This window comes from Cyrtonyx montezumae, unplaced genomic scaffold, assembly GCF_038088225.1.
Source record: "Cyrtonyx montezumae isolate F1298 unplaced genomic scaffold, pur_monq_1.0 scaffold_6, whole genome shotgun sequence".
NCBI lineage: Eukaryota > Metazoa > Chordata > Aves > Galliformes > Odontophoridae > Cyrtonyx > Cyrtonyx montezumae.
In genome coordinates this window covers 7895875-7916758 of record NW_027072067.1, presented here as the reverse complement: position 1 = coordinate 7916758, position 20884 = coordinate 7895875, and the positions used below count along the sequence as shown (strand labels likewise).

General features: G+C 36.4%; 1 protein-coding gene across 3 annotated transcripts in view; it reads right to left on the bottom strand.

Moving 5' to 3' along the window:
• The window catches only part of IQSEC1 (IQ motif and Sec7 domain ArfGEF 1), a 291545-nt gene that overhangs the window by 225809 nt on the left and 44852 nt on the right, over positions 1-20884 (bottom strand). For all 3 annotated transcript variants that reach the window (XM_065749643.1, XM_065749636.1, XM_065749637.1), the window contains exon 2: positions 16075-16104. In XM_065749643.1, the coding sequence (XP_065605715.1) occupies positions 16075-16104 (30 nt within the window). The remainder of the gene's footprint in view (positions 1-16074; positions 16105-20884) is intronic.

The window sequence follows — 20884 nt, the reverse complement described above, 5'->3', positions numbered from 1 at the left end:
TACAAAAGAGATGATTCATTCATTATAAAGATATCAAAAGGCACTAAACTTTCTATTATCTCAAGAGATTTGTCATTATTTTTGTACAGAAAATGGCACTTAGGAAGTTATTTGAAGTAACTATCACTTCTTTTTAATTACTGTTTGCAATTGATTATCTCATTTCTATACACCAGCCTATTCACAGATGTAGTGCATCAACTTCACAATGCTCCACTAGCAGAAAGCTGTCACAAAGACAACTGATCTAGCTACTCACATTTCCTTGTAATGGTTCTCCTGGAAGTGCTCAAGGATACCAAGCACTCCCTGGCTGTACGAACTTTATACACCCTGTAACTGAAAGCCCTGCAACCATTTGAGGACTTGACCGCAGACCCATTCTGTCTCCAAACCAAGTAACCAAGGTAGCTAAAAGTCATCCTTGCACATGAACCATTCTCTTTGGTTGCAATTGCTCCTAAGCACAGCTGTAATACTGCATGCATCTGAGAGGCTTCCATATACAAATTTTACTCTATGGCCAGCAGTTCAGCTATGACTCCTTAATAGATTATCCTCACTTTAAGCCCTAATTGCTCTACAGAAGTGCGCAAAACATGTATTTCATTTCTGGTTGGTAACTGTCTTATGGCCCATTGCTTTGGAGCAGAGTGTTTGAATCAAACTTCCTTCTCAGGATAAATACTGGATTTTAGTCTTTCCTTATATTTATAGGAGCTATAAAATAGCACATGAACTGTCCTTCCCCTGGAAAAAAAAAAGTCTGATCATGAGGAGAACGAACAAGAACTGCAGTGAACGTCTCACACCATATAACACAGATGTTTGCATTTCTCTACAGATTAACTGTTATGGTTTTATGATTTTTGTTGTACCTGGCCAAGTCACTTCATCTCCGGTAGAAACTCCGCTGATTGTTTCAACTCCACAGTTATTTCCCCATGTTGAGATAGAGCTCTACTTACCTATCTGAAACTAGCAATACTGGTCCATTCTCAATGTTTAAGTTACATTTATCCTGAATGGAATAGTGAACAGAACAAACTTGGACAAGATTCCTGCTACTAGATGAATGGAAACACCAAACAAGCATATGCCCTCCACTTGTGAGACTGCACACGGCAGAATAGCTGAGCTACATTATATCTAGCCTTGCATAAAATTATTTCAGTATTAATTTCCTTGAATTCCCTGATTATGATTCAGACAGCATTTCACCTCAAGCTATTGGTAAAAAATGAAAGAAAGAAACAAGTGAAAAACAACAACAATAAAACTGCTGTTGTCTCCTCCAGGCTGAAGATTTTATTTCACAAGCATAGTGGGAATCACAGGGATCAAATACAATAACCATCTTTAATTTCATGCTTCAGATATGTTGAGTGCTTCATGAGTTTTCACTATAGACTATGAAGCATAGCTACTGTATTCAATTTATTACAGCCTGAAATCCATCCAAGTAAAATAATCTCAGTCTTTCAGAAATACATACCCTCCACATTGTTCACTTCTCAAACCTTTTACCCCTTTCAGAGAACAAATATTCTACATTCAACATAGGAGTCAAAGTAAAAGGCATAGAAATTGAAGTCTAATCAAGGAGTCATTATGTGAACCTTCCTTCCCTCAACAGTATCCAAAAGCTTGTAACATTTACACATTTTTTTTCAGCTTACTATTCTAGAAATTTCACTGGAAAGTTTACATGATGTAACACTTCTACTGCATAGAGCAGAAAGAATTTGTACTATTACATAGCCCAGCACTAATTATTAGAGAAACAGGAATTTCAGTGACAGCTATGAGTTTATTGTCTTTCAACTTAAAAAAAAAAAAAAAACAACCTTAAAAGTCCAAGTGTCTGTCACACATGGCAAAGCACTCGGTCATTTGGGGGCCTGGTACAGCGGTGGTTGGTTCTGATACAGTCAAGTTCTGCAGGAAAAGGAACTAGTTGAAATCCAGCTTCAGTAGGTCACAGGTCTCTTTCCAAGAGTACTAATAGGATTAGTCCCACGCCTGGCACTTTGTGAGACTCCAACACCTACGCTCTCTAATGCCGTGTTAGAGCCATTTACACTCCCAAAACTGGGTCACAGCACTTGGCTGTTGCCCTACAGTCTCCACCCAGAGTCTCAGCTTCTACAAGGTGCCAAAAGCCATCTTTACAGACGGGTGGAAGAGAAGCAGTGATTAACTGAACAGGCAAAATGTGCTGCAGCAGTGAAGGTTAGTCCACGCACTGCTCCAACATCCTGTCTGCCTCACTTAAATTAGCAAGGAAGTTTACTTTTATTTGTTCTCAATTAATACATGGTGCATTTGGACTACCAACACTGCAAGCACAGGGAAACACTTCGGGAATCCGAATAAAAAATTCTTAGTTAAAATCAAGCAAGTTTTGGTCTGTGATGCTCAGTGTGGTTAAGCTTATGTGGCAGATAAGTGTTGTCATCTTATTGTTCGAGATCTCTCCATGCCAAGTCTATCTTTTTCTGCAATTTCACGTTTTTCTTAGTATTTTAAAGACTTGTACTGTATCAGGTTCCACTTAATCCTTCTTTAAAGTACAGGTGGCTTTCGTTATTAAAGATGCCAAGGTAATAGCACATTAATGTTCTATGTTACCCTTATTCTCCCACAGATATAGTGTGGTAAAGTAACAAGCCTGGATGTGTAGTTTTAAATTTGTACTCATTTAGTATGCATATATTGTTCCCTTTTTCTTTTTTTTTTTTTTGTGTGCAGTTAACAATGTTTCCTGTTTTGCACAATCAGCTTTTCTGCTAAGGCCTTGGCTGATAGCACTGCTGTTAAATCCAATCCAGCCAAATCGTAGGCATTTTGCAGCACAGTTCCCTGTAAGAGTGAAGTTTTAGTACCCAGTGGCAGAACAAATCCTTCAAAAATATTGTTAATAGTTCCCTGTGTGAATTGCCCTACAAGTTCAGAAACAAAAAAAGAATTTGGAAAGAATGTAGAGTTCCTGTTCCAGTGAAGGTGTCGAGCAGCTTGTGTCCCTGCCCTTAACGGCGCTTCACCAATTTTTTGTCCTAGATTTGCAACATCACTTCATCTTACTCACCAATCCCAAAGAACATAGACAAGTGTTTACAACTTGTATGGAATCCTACTGCTTTGAATCAGTGTTACTTCACACAGTCACCCCTGACTGCCAAAACCCAGTTGAACATCTTCAAGATAACAAGAAGTTATCCTAGCCACATTCTTATAGCTGCTTTTCTCATTTTTTTACATTAGCTGTGCCCTAATATATGACCATGGAGACATCTCCTGGGAAAGGAAGAGTCTTGGTCTGACACAGTGCTCTTATCCTCAGGTAGCTCTAAGACCAGAGGAAACCTAATACCTGGTGTCTCTCCTTCAGAGATCTATTAAGTATTCAGTAATAATGCTGGCTTTGTATTTTGTTTGTTTGTTTTTCTCCTCCTTCTGTCTGGAAACTTTCAGTACATGCCTGATTCTATATTCTGAATTTTACAAGTGTGCACTTCCCTGATATGCAGGATAGTACTTAACCTCTTTTTCCTGTATTTGTCTTAAGTCAATGTGGTGTGAGCTGTTTTGTAATCAATGGCCTAGTTACATAAATCATTCCTATGATCTCTATAATACAAAATATTTAATTCCAACTCCATTAACATTACTCCAAGGTCTTTCCTGAGCTTTTTTCAGCAATATAAATTATTTTTTTCTTTCTCCCATGTAAAACAGAGCTGTTGGAAGATCCTGAGCAGACAGCTACATCAGTGTAAGTGCAGCATTTATCATGGGGTTACTTTTATTTTTTTGTACACAAGGCAATAAGCAAAATGAACAAGGCCAAAATAAAAGCTACTAACAAAGTCATGAATAAACTGCTACAATATCATTTTGAAGTTAAGTTTAAGCCTGGAAATCTTCTTAAATCTTTCCTTTGTAACAAATCTTAACATTCAAAACACTCTTGCTTTCATTAGTGACTCTAAAGAAAGCAAATCCACAGTACACCGTGGTTCATAAATCACACTTAATCTGGATTCGTACCAAGATTTCATTTGAGGATCAGGTAAGAACACACAAGGTTTTGGAGTAGAGGAATTATGTTCCAGTTCCATCTGCTGCATATCAGATGATAAGTAATAGCTACAATTGGTATTTATTTGGATTTGGTTAAGGTATTATTAATTGTAATTGTAATACCTACTGGTATTACAATTGGTATTTAGACTTGGATTTGGTTAAGGACATCTTTTCTACTTCTGCCATTTTATTAGCTAACACTTTTCATTTGTACAAGAAACTGAGAACATACAGGCTTTAAGAATCACATTTTTTTTTTTTTTGCAAGAACTGGTAATTCATTTGTTTTCATACAAACCTTCCTGTGCCTTTTGAGCCCCCTTCTATTATTAAGTCTCCATTGCCCAATAATTCCCTACATCCTTTCAAGGAGTAGGTATCAGTTCTGCTGCTCAACACACCCCAAAAAGTCAGCTTGCATTAGTCTAATACTAAACTTTCTGTATTGCCCTATTTTAACTAAGAAATAGAGAAAGATCTTTGTCCTCAAAGTGATAATTAAAATTTTCATTACTGAGTTGTATTTAAAACATCTCCATAAAGGTCTTCAACTGGTAATGATTGAGGTTAGATGTAATGGTGAAAGGTGGACAACCTTAGAGAAATCAAAGATCTATTACTATGCATCTTTATAGAGTAGTTATAAAAGCATTTCTCTATTTTTATATATCAGGAAGTTTGTACCTACCTATGTTATCCAAAATGTTTGTGAGGTTTCTTTCAGAGGTATGGGGGTTGATGATAGTAAAGTTTCAAGGATCTAATGTAATTTGTAAGCGAGGTCACTTCTAGGAAGAAAAAAGTACCTACTGAGCATGGCCTGAGAAAAACGTTCAAGAGTCATTAGCATTTAAACATAAGCACATGCATACAGAATACACATGCATACAAGAACTGACAAAAGCAACAGGATGGAGGTTTGGAGAACAGTGTTGTATCTTCTACACTGTCTGTAAATCAAGCTGTATTTCCCTAGAATGCAGTTACATTGGGCTGAACAAAACCTGGAGGTTTAGTTTTAGCTTCAGCTTTGCTTGCTTAGCAAGCATTCATCCCATTTTTACTACAACATTAATTCAGATAAAAAGGAAAGGAAAATCCATTAAACTCCCACGCTTTTTGCCTACGCAGCTCCAGCAACACAAACACATTAGTATCTACAGTGGAGCTAAAACAGGAAATTAAAAGACTATTTACAAGGTGATTAAGCTCTGTGGATCACCATATAATGAAATGCTTTACTGAAATATGTATATAGAAATGTATGTTTTATTGACACAGTACTTAAAAAATGATTCTACTTTCCTAATCAAGCATTTCAGTAATCTCAGAATTCAGACAAAATACCTCAAAATTCCTCAAAATACTTAAATTATTAATACTTAACATTTTTATAGAGTAGGACTGCTTCTCAGAAGCTGTTTTCCACCTGAAAATACACATAAATGCATGCGCTAATTCAAAATATTTTTCTCAATTCAGATTAAATCTTCAATACTTCACACCCAGCATAGCATAGTATATTGTGTTGGCTTAGACTTCCTGAGTTAACTTCCACAAGATAAGGAAGAATTACATTTGAAACAGTAGAAACCACATGCTGATATAAGGAAGTTCTATGTCATCCCAATTCACTCAAAGATTGTTCAGGAAATGCTGTAGTCACTATCAAACACATACTAGGAAAGAACAAGAACATAAGCTATGATTATGCAAACCCCATCAAACAGTGAAGCAGCACTATAGAGACAGAGATGCATCCTGAGGAACGTTGGTTTTATACTAACAAAACAAGGGTGGCAAGGCACTTGCAAAGGGCTGCCCAGAGATGCCCAGTTCCCAGAGGTGTTCAAGGCTTGAATGGGGCTTCGAGAAACCAAGTCTGAAGGAAAGACTGCCCACAGCAGGGGATCAGAACTAGATAAGCTTTAAGGTCCCTTTCAAACCAAATCATTCTAGGATTCTATAAAATAGCACCACTTTCTTTTTAGCAGAACCCAGATAAACTGCAGTAAAATAAGAGTCTTAAGGAGCAAGCACAAGAGGAGACAGAAGCAGTTCTGATCATTTCAGAGCTGGTGCTACATTTGAGACAGAACCATCTGTTTAAATAAGAAACTGAGCACAGCCCATCTCCTCTGTCTGAAGACCATTTTGTCATCTCCGCATTGCACACAATGAGTGAGCACCTCCACAGGCAGAGCAACATCACAGCGTCAGTCTCTGATAAAGTCTTCTAGTGAGCAACTGGATAATGCAACAGATGCCAGAAGCTTTAGTAAAAATGCAATGGCAAAAATCAAGAAAGAGAACACTACTGTTGGCCTTCCCCACATGATGTCCTAACTTTATTCTTTTGCATTGCAATCTGGGAGAAATTCCATACTCTGGAATTTTGGCATCATTTTAACGCCTGTCTTCCAGTTTAATCATCTCACGAGCATGTCCAAGAGAAACACCTCCAGCTCCATGATTACCAAACAAGTCAAGAAGTGAAACCAGAACTGACTGAAATATTTGTCTGCATATCACCTTGAAACTTGAGATGTTCTGGATTTAGACATTTGCATGCATGCCATTCTAAACACCGTAAATTTTTCCAAATAGCATGCAAGAATAATGAAAAACACCAGCAGTTGCCTCATGGATTTCTCAGTTGTATATACACAATCTTTCAGTTAACTGTGAGCATCCTTGGTTTGTTGATTCAGCTTTCTGGGATTCCTTTGTTAATTATTATTATTAGAACAATAGGTAGGTATAACAAAAGGCTGAGTAGCTACCAACTGTTGGTTCATTTGGCAGCTCTTGGTTCTTTCTCATGCAAAATACCCATAAGACTGAGTCTTAGAGAAGAATGGAATAGCTTCATAAACTGTTTAGAAAGTAAATATACACTGGAAACTTGAAAGCATTTGAATATTTCTTAAGAATACAGGTCTGGAAAATTGGATATTTGCTTTCAGTTTCAGCAAAAGATGGATTTCCAAGAAGCAAGACTAGATTGGTTTGGAGTTTAAAGGTCTTCAGTATCCCAAAGCAATACAGTGTTTCTCTCTCCCACAGCAAGCATATTACTAAACAACAACACCCTTTTCCACATGCCTCGTACCATTCTCCAAGGTCTGTAAAAAAGATTTTTTTAAGATTTGGACATGTAAAGGATACCTAGAGGATTTTGTGGAAAACATTCACTAAGGAAACTGATTAATTCTGCTGTATGCAGGGCAGCAGTGCTAATTAATTCCAAGTTACTTCAGGAATTGCAGCACGTTTTAGAGCCATAAAATTACAAGCATCTTATTAGTTCACAGTCACATTAGACCCAGGTCTTGAAAGTCAAATACTAATTTACAACAAATTAAGTGTATTATCAAAGCAACAGTCAACTATTTACCTCACATCATCTTGGTTGGAGCCAGTATAGGGCCATGTACCTGAAAAGCCTATTTTCATAGTGGCAAAGACATGTGTTGGTCAGGTTACTTAGAGAAGCTGTTTTCAAAACTACAGACAAAAATAAAAGAATATGAAAAAAAGATCTGTGACACCTCAGGTGAGCCAAGCTTGTTTTAGTACATTCTGAGCACATATAAAATGACAATGTACAAGCTGAAAGGCTCATCTTCACTGCAGAGTGGAAATTTTCCTCAATTTATTCATCATAGCTGAGTGGATTATTGGAAGCAAAGTGATTTAAATGAACTCATGCTAGATTTTTGATATCTGTATGAAGATAAAAGGACTTTATCCCCCAAAACCAAGTAATCATAAGTCATCTTACTTCATGTACATTATTGGTCTGCAGTATTGAGGAGGGAAGCATTTTACTGAGTTCAAAATTCACTCTATTCTAAACAGTATGTTCTAGCATTTACCAGTCCTAAAGCTTTGAAATCATATTACCTTTTTCTGTATGATAAACAAAAGCACTTCAAGAAACTGAAAGACTGAAAATTTCTAGAGTGCTGTTATCAGTAGTGTGCTGTTATAAATCTTCACAACACAGCTCAAGTATGACTCATCACATTTGCACCACACACCACACCTGAGAACTGCAATAAAACCAGGTGCAAGCCACTTAATATTTACCTTCAAAATACTATTTCTCTATTTGTAAAGTGAGTGTAACTAGTATTTTTTCAAGCAGCTCTGTTAATTTTGGTTCCACTCTCTAGTTCTTCATACAGAGATTGTTTCTTTCATTAAAATTCAGAGGAAGAATCTTATTCCCATGATAAAGTTAACTATTATAAATAAATTATAGGGGCATCCCAACTAATGTACTTGATTTAATCAACAAGAAGTTAATGAGACCAAATTGATGGCAGAAATTAGTCAAGACTAGTTGGCATTTATTTACAGATACGTTCAGAAGAAGATAAGACCGTGGAATCAATATGGGGTTTCAGCAAGTGAGGTCATCCATTATAGAGACAAGTTAAAGTGCTTTACTTTCTCCTCTTAATCTGAACAGAAGACAGCTAATGATAGAGCAAGGCAAAGAGGCACAAAAGGTTAGAGCTTTCAGTTAATCATTTTTACTAAAGAAGTCACAGAATCCTTAACAGACCTCACTATGCTTAAAATACAAAAAAAGCATGCATGAAAGAAGTATGCATGAGAGATTGTTCCCTTACTGCTTTCTCTTCACCCAGGAGATTAAAGCAAGCTTCATATCCAAATAAGATAAAACAATGTGAGAATAATTTGAAATTGGTTGTTACAACATTTGTTTCCTAAAATACTCCACAAACATTCCAAGTTCATTATGGCAATTACTTGTACTTGCACTCCTGCCTACCTGTGATGTTACTAGTCACAGCAACCTAAAGACAGACATTAGGACCAGATGCTGAAGAAATACCATCACAGAACACAGATTTTTAGTTTTTACTTTCATACTCCAGAATCCATGGATATCTGTACTTATACTTTGTCACTCATCCAAGTTCACCATTACGCTTCCAGTTAATCAATTCACATGACTGCTTTCTAGTGCACACCACATGTGTGGCAGATAAAAAGTGACAGAGTGGGCACACTGCCCTCTTCTGCTATTCTCTTTCCCTAAGGAAATTTTGTATTTGGAATGAATTACACCTGAAGTATCATTTTCTGTGGCAGCTTACAATTGTGATATGAAATAAATTATCTACTGATACTCAGGTTCACTACATTCCAAATTAAAATAAAAATACATTCTACTGTTTCTTCTTAAAAGTCTTGATGTTGCTTGAAAGATAATCACTATCTAATTTGGGGGCCTAAGTGCTCAGTGTTCAATAAAACAACCTACAGAACTCTCAGAATAAATTCCTTATCTGTAACAGGTTCGGAAGTATAGCTGACATCCTTCCGTGTGAATTAAAGTATAACACGAAGGATGTGTTTCTTTACAGCAACAGTATAAAATAACATCTGAAACTGAACTACTTTCTTAGCTAGAACCTAAGGTCAACTAGATATTGCAGAGTACTGTGCAGCTGATGCTTCAAGAAATTTAGGAAGTCTCAAGAAAAGAAATCCTAACAAGAAAGAAAAGCAAGCCATCTCAGGTCCTAAAATCATGCTACACCATGCTCCATCATTAACATTTGGCTAATTAGAATCCTATTTACTACATTCATTTTTCTTATCTTGATTCCAAACAGTACAAGAATATATTCCAGGAGAGTTAGACTTAAAAAAAAAAAAGAAAACAAAAACAAAAAACCCATCCAAACAAAAAACAACAACAAAACCCAAACAACTGAAACATGAAAGACAGTAATTAACTCAACTGGATTTCAAGGTACTTTATATTCCTGGGCATAATATTTCACTGGGCATAATATTTTGATATAATCCATTATATATCTCAAGTTAGAAGACTTGTGCTTATGCACTGATTTAATTGTGATAACCTAAAAAGCTGTTTCTATCCTTACAGTGTTGTTAACATGCTATTCTATTCTCACCTGTTGAAGGCATAGCTTACTAGCTTCATCTTCCCTTTACTTGCAATTGCTCTTAGTGGAAAATATCTAAAAGCATCACTAAAACTTCTCAGATGATGAGCCAGATACCTAAGTCATACTTGCAGCCTAATCCAAGGATCATTCTTGAACTACAATGAGGCACAGAACTGCCTAGAACACAGATTTGAGAAGGGGGAACAAAAATTCTCTGCTGCTTTTTTTTCCTGCATGTTTTGTTGTTGTTGAATAGAATTAGTTTAGTCTTAACTATTTGGGTAAAGCAACAAGATCAGACAAAAACTGAAAAGAAAAAAAAACCAACCCAATAAAGTTCTATTTGATTTTAAGGTACCTGCAGATTAGAATCCTAACAATAAATATTTAATACATGGATTCTCTTTGAAGACAGACTATGTGAAGGAAAGCTCCAGATTTTATAGGCAGTTCATAGAGGCAAATCATTAAGAGAAGTTTCTCTGGCTCACGCTCCTGTCAGATTGCACAAACACATTGATCTCCTGTAGTTAATGGAGACCATTCTCAGTGCTGTGGACAGAAGTGTACTGGTTAATCGTGCTCCCTCCTGCCCTCAGTGTTACCTGAGCAACGTCTCTATTATAGAAGACTACTACAAACCGATAAGCTAAGCTGACTTCAGATCATATCCAGTTCTTCTCTGGATCTCCCACAACTATAACAGATGTGAGGTTCTGCTTGGATGCACTGTCATTGCTTTTCTAAAACAGATGTGGAGCAGGGACAGCTGTGTATCGCAAGAGTACACCACATTCTGTGTTCTGAAAAAACAGATACAAAAAGAAGCTGGAAAGCAACATCATTCAGGGGAGGCTGCAAAGCAGGAGCTCTTCAGCATGCCAAGAACACCAGTCAGCTTGCAGACAGTTCTTATCCCACTGAACCTCCCATTGGTGCGCTAAGTTCTACCCAAAATACACACTGCCCTGGTTGCCATACCAAGAGTGACAGTGAGAAACAAACTGAGTAATTACAATCAATATTATCCAAAGCCCATGAATAATACTATGATGCTCGCAGCAAGTATAAGTCTACACTCATTTCTTAATTCTCATATTCTATCCCCCAGATTTCAGCCAGTTTTTCATTTCAATTCTAATAGAAAAGAACAAAAGCAACTCAAAGTTTACTGTGGAATGGTGAAATCAAGAAAGAAATTTAAACTACTTTATCTACACAAAAGATAAATCCTATGGCATTACAAGTGCTCCACTTACTGAATTAAGTAGTGCACACATGTTGCTCATTAAGTCTATCTTACCTTGTAACCAGTGGGACTACTTCTGAACAACTCCTTCAAGAACTGACTATAAAAAGTTGCTGCACTGAATTAATGTGAAACCACTTAGAAAGCTTTGTCTTTTCTTCAGTATTACAAATTTGACAACTGCCAGCCTGTCAAGAGAATTCCATCGAGCACAAACAGCACTTCATAACTTACATAAATTACAGCTGTCTATTTCCAGAGGAAATTATTTCAGCAAACTGCTTGCATATGCTACTTAATTCACCTGGATGGTTTCTGAATTTAGCAAAACCTGATTCTATTTTTGGGTAGAAAGGAGTAATTCATGAGCCAAAATATTAATACTTAAACAAAAATTAAACCACAAACATATGCCTACCTATTTACACAATTATTGCCAAAGTAGATAAGCCCTTTTCCAAATTAATTCACCTTTCAACTCCATGACATTATATTTCTTTGCCAGCTGAGGCCAAGGAAACATTATTTAAGGGAGTAAGGAGGTGTCCAGAAAGAAAAAAAAAAGTTACCTTACTTTAAGTTTTGTTCCCCAAACACAGTTTGTGCCAAGGCCTTGATTGCTTAGAATCATTTACACTGCTTGAAGCTTTTGAGTCATCAAAACACTGAGTTCCCTGAACTTTATTCATACATTGAAAAACAGTCCACAGAAAAATAAGCTTACAATTTGACGGACAGAATAATGGACTGCTTTTGAAAATTATCAGATTAAAGAAGCTCAATTCATGCATCTTCCTCCTACTAGCTAATATTATCATGCAGTTACAGGTTATTCTTTGATGGAATAATATGCTTTTGTCTGTATCACCTGGGAACAAGAACACACAACTTGCTCCCTGACTGAACTGTCTCAGGAAAGAATGGTATCCTTTGTTTTGCTTCTTCCAACAGAGGATACTTAAAAACAACAGCAGGTCTATAAAATGGGGTACACGCTTGTCAATCACATAATGATGTTAACTTTCCAAAATTCAACTACTTAAAGTATCAACTACTTCAGCCACTCAAAGGTAAAATATTCTGATTAAGCATACATAGTTGCCTGGCAAGGCTTAGGGTTGTTTTTTTTTAAATTATTTTTATTAAAAAATATGTATATATGTGTGTCACTGAAAGTAATGCCCCCTATTTATTTCTATGGAAACTGCAGATACAAAAGCATAACAATACAGCTTGATAGAGCAAATTCTCAGCTATAAAACAGTACTTCTCATTGTGTTACCACCATCAGTTTTGCATTTTTGCCAGTGATGAAAAAGACCCCACATGCCATGTTTGTAAAAGTCTGCACCAGCAGAGGTGATCAGTTTCACAGCTGCTGTGACAATATCATTGCTGAAACACACCACCCACCACTTCACTATGCTCACATCCACTGTTTGGTCTCCATAAACATCAGCAAGTATCAATTAATGTCAATGGGTACAATCTTTTCCTGCATGAAGGAATTCAACAACTCCCCTTTGCTTCATTCACACTTCCATGTCAGACACCATTTTGTCAGACTGCCCCTTCTGCTGTCAACCGATGCACAAAAACATGTACCAAGTTATTAGCAGGAAGGTTTAATCTCTACTGTCATACCACCAACATCCACTCCTGACAACATGGGCCAAGATAAAATAGGAGGCATGACTTTCGGAGCAACCTCCATGTTAATAATTCTGCTTGTCAAATCAGTATGGAATTTGGAACACTTATACCAATTGCTGAGATATATGTTCAACATTTTTTGAAAACTAGAAAGTTTCAGAACACTTTAAACTGAGATTCAAAAAAATTGAGGCACTCAGCATCACTAGGATGAAGTCTAACTGCAGTTGACAATCCATTTTCATAATGTCTTTCCTAAAACTTAGGTGTATAAAATGCCACTAATGACACTGTAAAGTTATTTTGTTATATTGAATACAATTGCTTGCTCTTGAGCAAAGAGCTTTGCTGCTCTAAGTGTACTCAGAGTAAAATGAACATGAACAGAAAAAATTGCGAGCACTCTAATGTTCAAAGTCTCTGATGAAATCAGTGCACAGTACACCAAGAAGAGCAGGGTAAATGTGCAGACCAGATACTATTGCACTAGAAACAGTGAAATGCTAGCCAACTGATAGCATGGAGCAGTATCACCTTCACCTCTCCCAACTCTGCATCTTACAAACATCATGATATCTCCCCATTTGCCCATCCATCCTCATGCCAAGAAACCTCCCAGTTCCCTCAGAAGGATGACAGAAGACTGACACTGACCAGTAGCCTTCATCACTGAGTTAAATCAAATGTACAGAGTACCCTCTAGGTGGTTATGCTGCTTGACACACTACACTAGTAGCTGCCTTCTCAGCACATCTTACAGAGACGAGCCTTACTGATGCAGTGAGGAAGAGAGAAAAATCCTATTTAATCTTAAACTATAAGCCTATCACCATTAATACAGCTTGTTTATACTGCAAAGTCACTTTGTATTGTTCGGGCATTCATATTTCATACATGTGAAGTACTGCCTCATTTTATTTTGTTATCAGTTCATTTCAATATAACTTTCACCAGAGGTGAAATGTTTGAAATATATAATTCATAGGAGTTTTCCTGTTCACTTACACTGCACTATTTGACAGTGGACCACGTTGTTTGTAACTAGCTTTTTTTTTGTTTGTTTGTTTTAAACATATTTCTACATTTACTTATTTTTGTTTCTAGTTTTCCTAACAGTTGGGTAAGGAAATTCAGAGAAAAACACCTTTTTAAATTCTATGCAATAATTAAAAGCTTCCAGGAAAGGCCTGTTCAGATTGCAAAGCAATTTAAACTTGAATGCTAAAGTATAATAAAATATGCAGGATTTCTGTGGGTTCCTACTAGTCAGGGATGCTTACTGTTCTCAAAGGGGTCTTCTTCAGAATCCCTTTGTGGTCCCTGCTGGAATCCTCTATTTTCATTCTGTGGTTTTGTGTTCATTAAATGCACAAGGTTCATAGTAAAGAGAAACATCTGGTTACTACACCTTAAAACATCTTAGTACTCCAAAGTATGATTGATGATCTGTAAATATAGCACAGTCTATCTAATTATACTACTAATTATCGAAATCACATGTAAATGATATAACATTTTCTAAAAAAGAACATAGGAACAAAGACAGCTAATTAAAAAGGACCACCACACTGACAATTTCATAGCTCACTGTGTACGTGTTCATTACATCTGAGAAAACAATTTTCGAAGCAATTTATCAAAGTAATAGATTTAATATAAATACCGAAAACTGAAAATTAAGTGACATTCAACGAGAGGAGGCTAATGCAAGTTAGTTATGGTACAACAATATTATAAGCTGAACATATTTGAAAAGCTCACAAAAGCAATGGATAATTTACTGGTTTTAGTCACAGTGAGGAAGCCAAGGAAAAAAAAGTCAAGCTAATTACCTTTTAAAAAAAATAATCCACTATTTTATTTATAAACACATTGCCTTACTGCATCAACCTTGCCCTTTCATAGTCAGATCCAGTATTCACAGAATTTTAGGGCACTTCAAAATGTCTTTTATATAAATTTGCATTCTTATGATGAGTTATAAAGCTACCGAAAACAAATCCACAAAGGCAGTAACTTTTGCAGCTGATCAACATCATGAAATCCTACTGCAGCACTGACAGTGGGTAGTCCATTCCAATGTGAAAAGAGCCAGGTACTCCAAAGCCACTCTCTCAGGCCTGGAGAGTGAGCTTGTACTCACTGAACTCCATGAGCAACCTGAGCTGAACCCAAGGTTTCCAAGTGACAGGTAAATCACATTTGGCTTCAGACTTGAGGGGTCAGACAACCCCAGCTGTTTATCACAGGGTGGGAAGGTGGGGAAAAGACAAAGCCTACCAGAAGATATGCTTCTTTACTCTCCTTTACTCCTATTAATACTTCTCTTTAGAGCTCAAAGGTAAGACAAATGGTAAAAAGATCCCTGTAGAAGAATTGACAAGTTCAATGACCCTGACGATACTGAAAGATTTAAAGGAAGTAGGAAAGAAGGATCTAATTAACTGTAATGATCTAATACATACAAGACTTCCATATGCAAGTACACTGGCTTGTCATTTTTAGCTATTCATAGGGCACTGCCCAAAGTTACACAAGTTTGAATAAAACAGCTACATTTTCTTCAAAAATACCCAATTGAATGAAGTTAAAGTATGTGATAGTTTCATTAAATTCCCGACATTATCTGAATCTTCCAATTGCACAGTGAGTATTAGAGAAATGAGTCAATGAAAATTCTGTCAGGTGAGCAAATGAAGACTGCCAAGAAAGTTAGAACAAGTATGTGGTCTTCCACTAGTGCAGGTATTACACCAACAATTGACATCTACAGCACTCCTTTGTTAGCACAAGACAGCATTTAGCATATTCTTATTTTTTTTTCCATTTTATATGCTATAAATCAACAATAAGCAGTATTTTTCAGTTACTAAAATTAAGATGCAAGTCTTAATTAAGCTACATTGTAAATAGAAGCGTTCAGGAATATTGTATTCATTATGCATTCATCCAATATAGAAGTTCCTTTTCAAAATACAAATGGCATGCTAGGTAGAACCAATAATCAAACAAACAAAACAAAAATAATTGTACACCTGAATCCATTCTACACTTAAAACTGTGCTTTTTTAAATAAAGTATATTTTTAAGAAAAGTTAAGGTAACACATCTGAAAGAAGGATGTACACATACCTGACACTTCTTGAACTTTCACCTTCGGACCTGAAAAATAAGATACAAATAATTAGGATGACTGCCTTCCCACACATTGTCTTTATATTTCATCAAGGTCTTCTAAGGCTTGTACTTTCCCTACTATCTAGGCAATCAAAAAAGGAAAGTTATTTTTAAATTTAGAATAAATCTATTAGAAGTAAAAAACAAAAAAAAACAAAAAAAAAAACAAAAAAAACCACAATTGAAGCCAATAACAGAAATAAAATACATAAAATATATGGCATCACCCTCTGGAACCTTAAAGAGGGCCTGCAAACATGCAAGCTTTTTGTTGTTTTAGGCCTTTTTTTAATCTTCACTTGGCTAAACCGTGTAAGGAATCTTACCAGTCTTATCTCCAGTCTTATCAGATCCTACTAAGTGCTACAGTTTGTAAAAATTAGGTTTCATAAATTTTTAAAACCACTCATTTATCTGTTTCTCAGAGTTTTGAAGAAACAAGCAATAAAATACATTCAATACGTAAGCTCTCAACGACCATATTTTTCTTAAGGTGAGATCATTTTATCAGTCAAAACAGGAGCAAAACTTTTCTGACCCCTCTTCCCCACTCCTTACTCCCAAGCTTTATTTTTTCTTCCAAATTAGGAAATTACATTTAATGCCACTCATACTGACAAGTTTTTGGCCTCCTAAGATAAGTAGAAACATAATACTTGCAGCATGTTAGGAAAAAAAAGTCCAGCACAAAATGTTCAACTGTTTGCCCAGTTCTGTTCCTTCCTCATTCCAAAACAATTCATCCATAACTGCACATCACCTTTATAAGATAAAGCTGAGAAATCTGAATCAAAAGCAATCAAAGCAGGAGACTCCAGAGCGAATGTCAAGCTTCAAAATACCCTTTCCCATATCAAAATCTTCAGAGAGGTCCAAATAAAATGAGTCTCAATATTAATCTGCAAAATTCATTAGACATTTCTTAGTATAGTATGACAAAAGATAGAATAAAAGTTCTTCAATGATCAGTGGAAGAAATAATACAATGAACCAATTATGATAATTGAAAACACATTTGTTTCAGCATCTTCATCCAGCTAAGGACCAACACAAAATTAATCAGTGATCACTTCTGAGTCCTGGGGATCTCATTAGATGTCCATATCAAAAGCTGCCCTCAATTCATTAAGATTATTAGTTGATCTGACACTGCAAAAATACAGCCAAGAACTACCCTCTTTCCGTTTTCTCTCAGCTTTCAGCCTGCTCTGTGCTGCATGCCAGAAAAGCTCTCCAGCATCAGATGGAGCATCAATGTACCAGCATAAGGCAGGAGTGCAGCTATGCTGGACACCAGCCAGCATCCTTGTTGTAAGCCTTGCAGACAGGCAAACATCTCAGCCAGAGCTAGGCAGAGTGCCCAACACAGCTTACAATATCTCCAGCCATTGCTGGGGTATTCCATACTTGCTCTCTTTGCAAGCCAAACTACCTTTGAATTTTTATTTTTAAAGCATAAGCTACACAAAATAGTCTCCTATTTTTAGGACTGCTGTTAATACCTCACATAAGGAAAACATCTGGCTTTTAGTTTATGATTAAAAAAATTGTAGTTAATGGAAGAGAAGTAAGTCAAGCAAACTGCTCACAAACTCTACCTCTTCAGTAACAGAGATGAACATTACCTTGCGAAACATCTGAGACAAAAATAATTCTTTAGGAACACAACCAATACAAAATACTTCATAACTTCTCTTGACTGGAAAAAAAGCAAAACTTTTGAAAAAACCCAACAGACTTATTTCTTATTGAAATGACTTAAACTGCAGTGACTACTTGCCTCTTATGCTAGCGGCAGCAGAAAGAAGTTGTGTCAAGTAAAAGTTTCTTAAGTCTAATGCTGGGAAACAGTACTAAAACCTATTTTTCATGATCTACCATAGGATAAGTGCCAAAATTCAATGCTTCTTTCCTACCCCCTTTATTGCATACTGATTTTAATTTCTTGAAGGTTAAGAAAATCTGGGTAATTTTAAAAGGTGGATAATCTGAGATGAAAGAAAAAAAATGTAGTCCACCAAACTAGGGAACTTCCTGTTGTCAGAACATCTCATGGTACAAGAGACTGAGCGTACGTGGCCAGGTATGCCTACAAGGAGGAATACCATTTGATGTTACTGACAGAGGACACTACAAAATACTTGAGAAGAGCATGTAGTACAGCTGAAGACTCCGCCCAGCACAAAATAAATCACTTCCTGCCTACAAAGGCAATTGTGGTATTCCAAGAATAACATCTACCCATACAAAAAATAATCTTGACCTTTATAAAAACTCTGAGAATTTGGGCATCACTGATGTTACTACATGCATTACCTGTTATCACAGCATTTATTTTACTTCATATTAGGGAGATCTTAGACAAACGTGGAATGGAAGAATAGTTACACAAATCTATACACAGAAGAACTCCTGAATTAATATAAGAAAACACACCTTCGGTTCTTGATAATGAAGACAGAATCCGATACCAAATGGCTTTATATTCAGCTATGTTATTTTAATTATTTAAAACATTTCAATTTACAAACTTGCTCAAGACTTAGAAGTGGTCTGCATTCCCATCTGGGCACCCTGCCATAGCAATATATTTGAGCTGACATCCATCTCTGTAGATAATGCCTCCTTTTAACACATTCAATATGAACCAGATGAGAGGTGAGGAAAGAACTGGCACAGGGCTAAATTATCACATCACACTGCTGCTTCATGAACTAAGTGTTCATAGTTAATTTGTCAGTCTTTTGGGGCTTCTTCATCTCAACCCCAACCCCTCCCCCCCTCAAAAACAACCAAAAAAGACAGAAAACCACTTCTGCCTTTGAGCTGCTGGATTTTAGACACACACACATATTATGGTATACCAAAGGCTACCAGAAAGGCTCAAAACTCAAAAAGGCTTTTTCTACATGATTACCCTATCCCTGAACATTACTTGAAATCAAGGGGAGGAAATAAGATGAACTCACACAAACATCCCTGAGTAATTTAAAAATTAATAAAATGTTTAACTGACACCTTCTCACACATTTTTCTGCAAATTACATCTTGCAAAACATTCCTCCCACGAATACTCAAGGCGTACATAATAATTCGATGGAACAAGTTTTCACAGAACTGAGACAAATGGATTTAATACCTTGATATTCTTCTCTACTCGACTAGAAAAACAGAATCATCTAAACAAGGGAAGTATCTTTGCATTCTCAAAGGATTCTGGAGTCACTAGAAGCAACCAGCAGCCATCCAAGACAACCTTGTCATCAGCTCACTATTCCTCTTACTAAAAGTCCACAAGTGTCTTAAAAGAAGACATCTTAGTCCAAGAAGAGTCCCAAGATGAAGTCTGGGCAACTACAAGGTTTTGGTATTTGCTGAGTTTTTTTTCCCAGCTACATTAGCCTGGGATCAATTGCTATTCCAAGTCAATCACTTTGCAGCTCAATGTAGCTAAAAATGGGAATAGACAGACTGAGCTCACTTCTTTGATTTTTAGAATACCACCAGGTGAAAAACCTGTTAAATTTTCTAATGGCTGGATTCACATCTTCAAGGTCAAGATTTTCCCAAGTAAATTTCAGAGTTATTTACAGATTGTCAGTTTAACACATGCAATGAATAAGTTACATGGCTGAATGAACACATCTGAAAAAGCTAATAGTTGTAGTTTGAAATGTTAGATTTTCTTTAAGTATTTCAGATAGTTTGAGGGTTTTTTTGAAATTTCAGGAGACTTTCTACATGTAGAAATGTACAGTACCTACATATCAAAGGGTATTCTAATTTCATTTGTTACTAAAGGAAAACATTGAATCAAATCTTTACAGAGCAATACTAGCTCAATGTGTTTGATTAAGCCTTGCTTTGAATACAGAGTTTTCCCAAGAAAACTACACCTGTTACTAATTGTTCTCTTATCCTATATTATGTCTTCGAGTATTTGTTACGAAGATAAGATGACCTAAAATAAATGAAGTCTCCTTAATTGCTGTACAAACTATGCTACTTATATCACAAGACAGCATTAGCAGGCTCCAATATTGAGTTTCCATGTTCTGAAGGAGCAATTCAAAACAAAGGAGGTCTTTCTTGTCAGGAAATTTCTAGCCCCAGATAAAGGCTGTTACACATCAGAGTTTTCTAGGATTTTTATTTTAGCCCACTGAGTCTGAATGACATTATTTTCCCCCGTGAATCAAACCAATCTTTAAAATAGTCCATTAAGAAACACTCAGTGAGTCTTAAAGCAGTCTTGCTTTCTGGACATAGTACTCAGATATCTAAAAGCTCCTTGAGCCCCCACACAAGCATGTTCTTCGTTTTTCGCTTGCTAAGTAGGCCTAGGTCAGCATCAACACATTGCCAGCACTGCGCAGAACAGTACGTCCAAGAACACAAGCATACGGAATGGAGATTTTACCAAAGAAAGAGCTAAGTCTGCAATACTTTGTATATTAGACAGTTATACAGATAGGAAAATTCTACTGTGATGATTATTGAAAGAACAGATAAAATATTTAGTGAGACCTGTGCAGCCACTGGTATGTTTCAGGATAAGAAAAATATTATTTTCACCACTAATCATGACTGTTCCAGCAAGATTCTGTTATTATACAGAACTGAAGGAAGGAATGAGCACCCCCTGCTAAGACATTCTGTTGTGCCTGCCCATCACAAAACTAATAGAACAGATCAGTTGCATAATTACAACTGCTACACTGCATTTTGATTTAACAGTGAGAAAAATATCTACATAGTAGGAAAA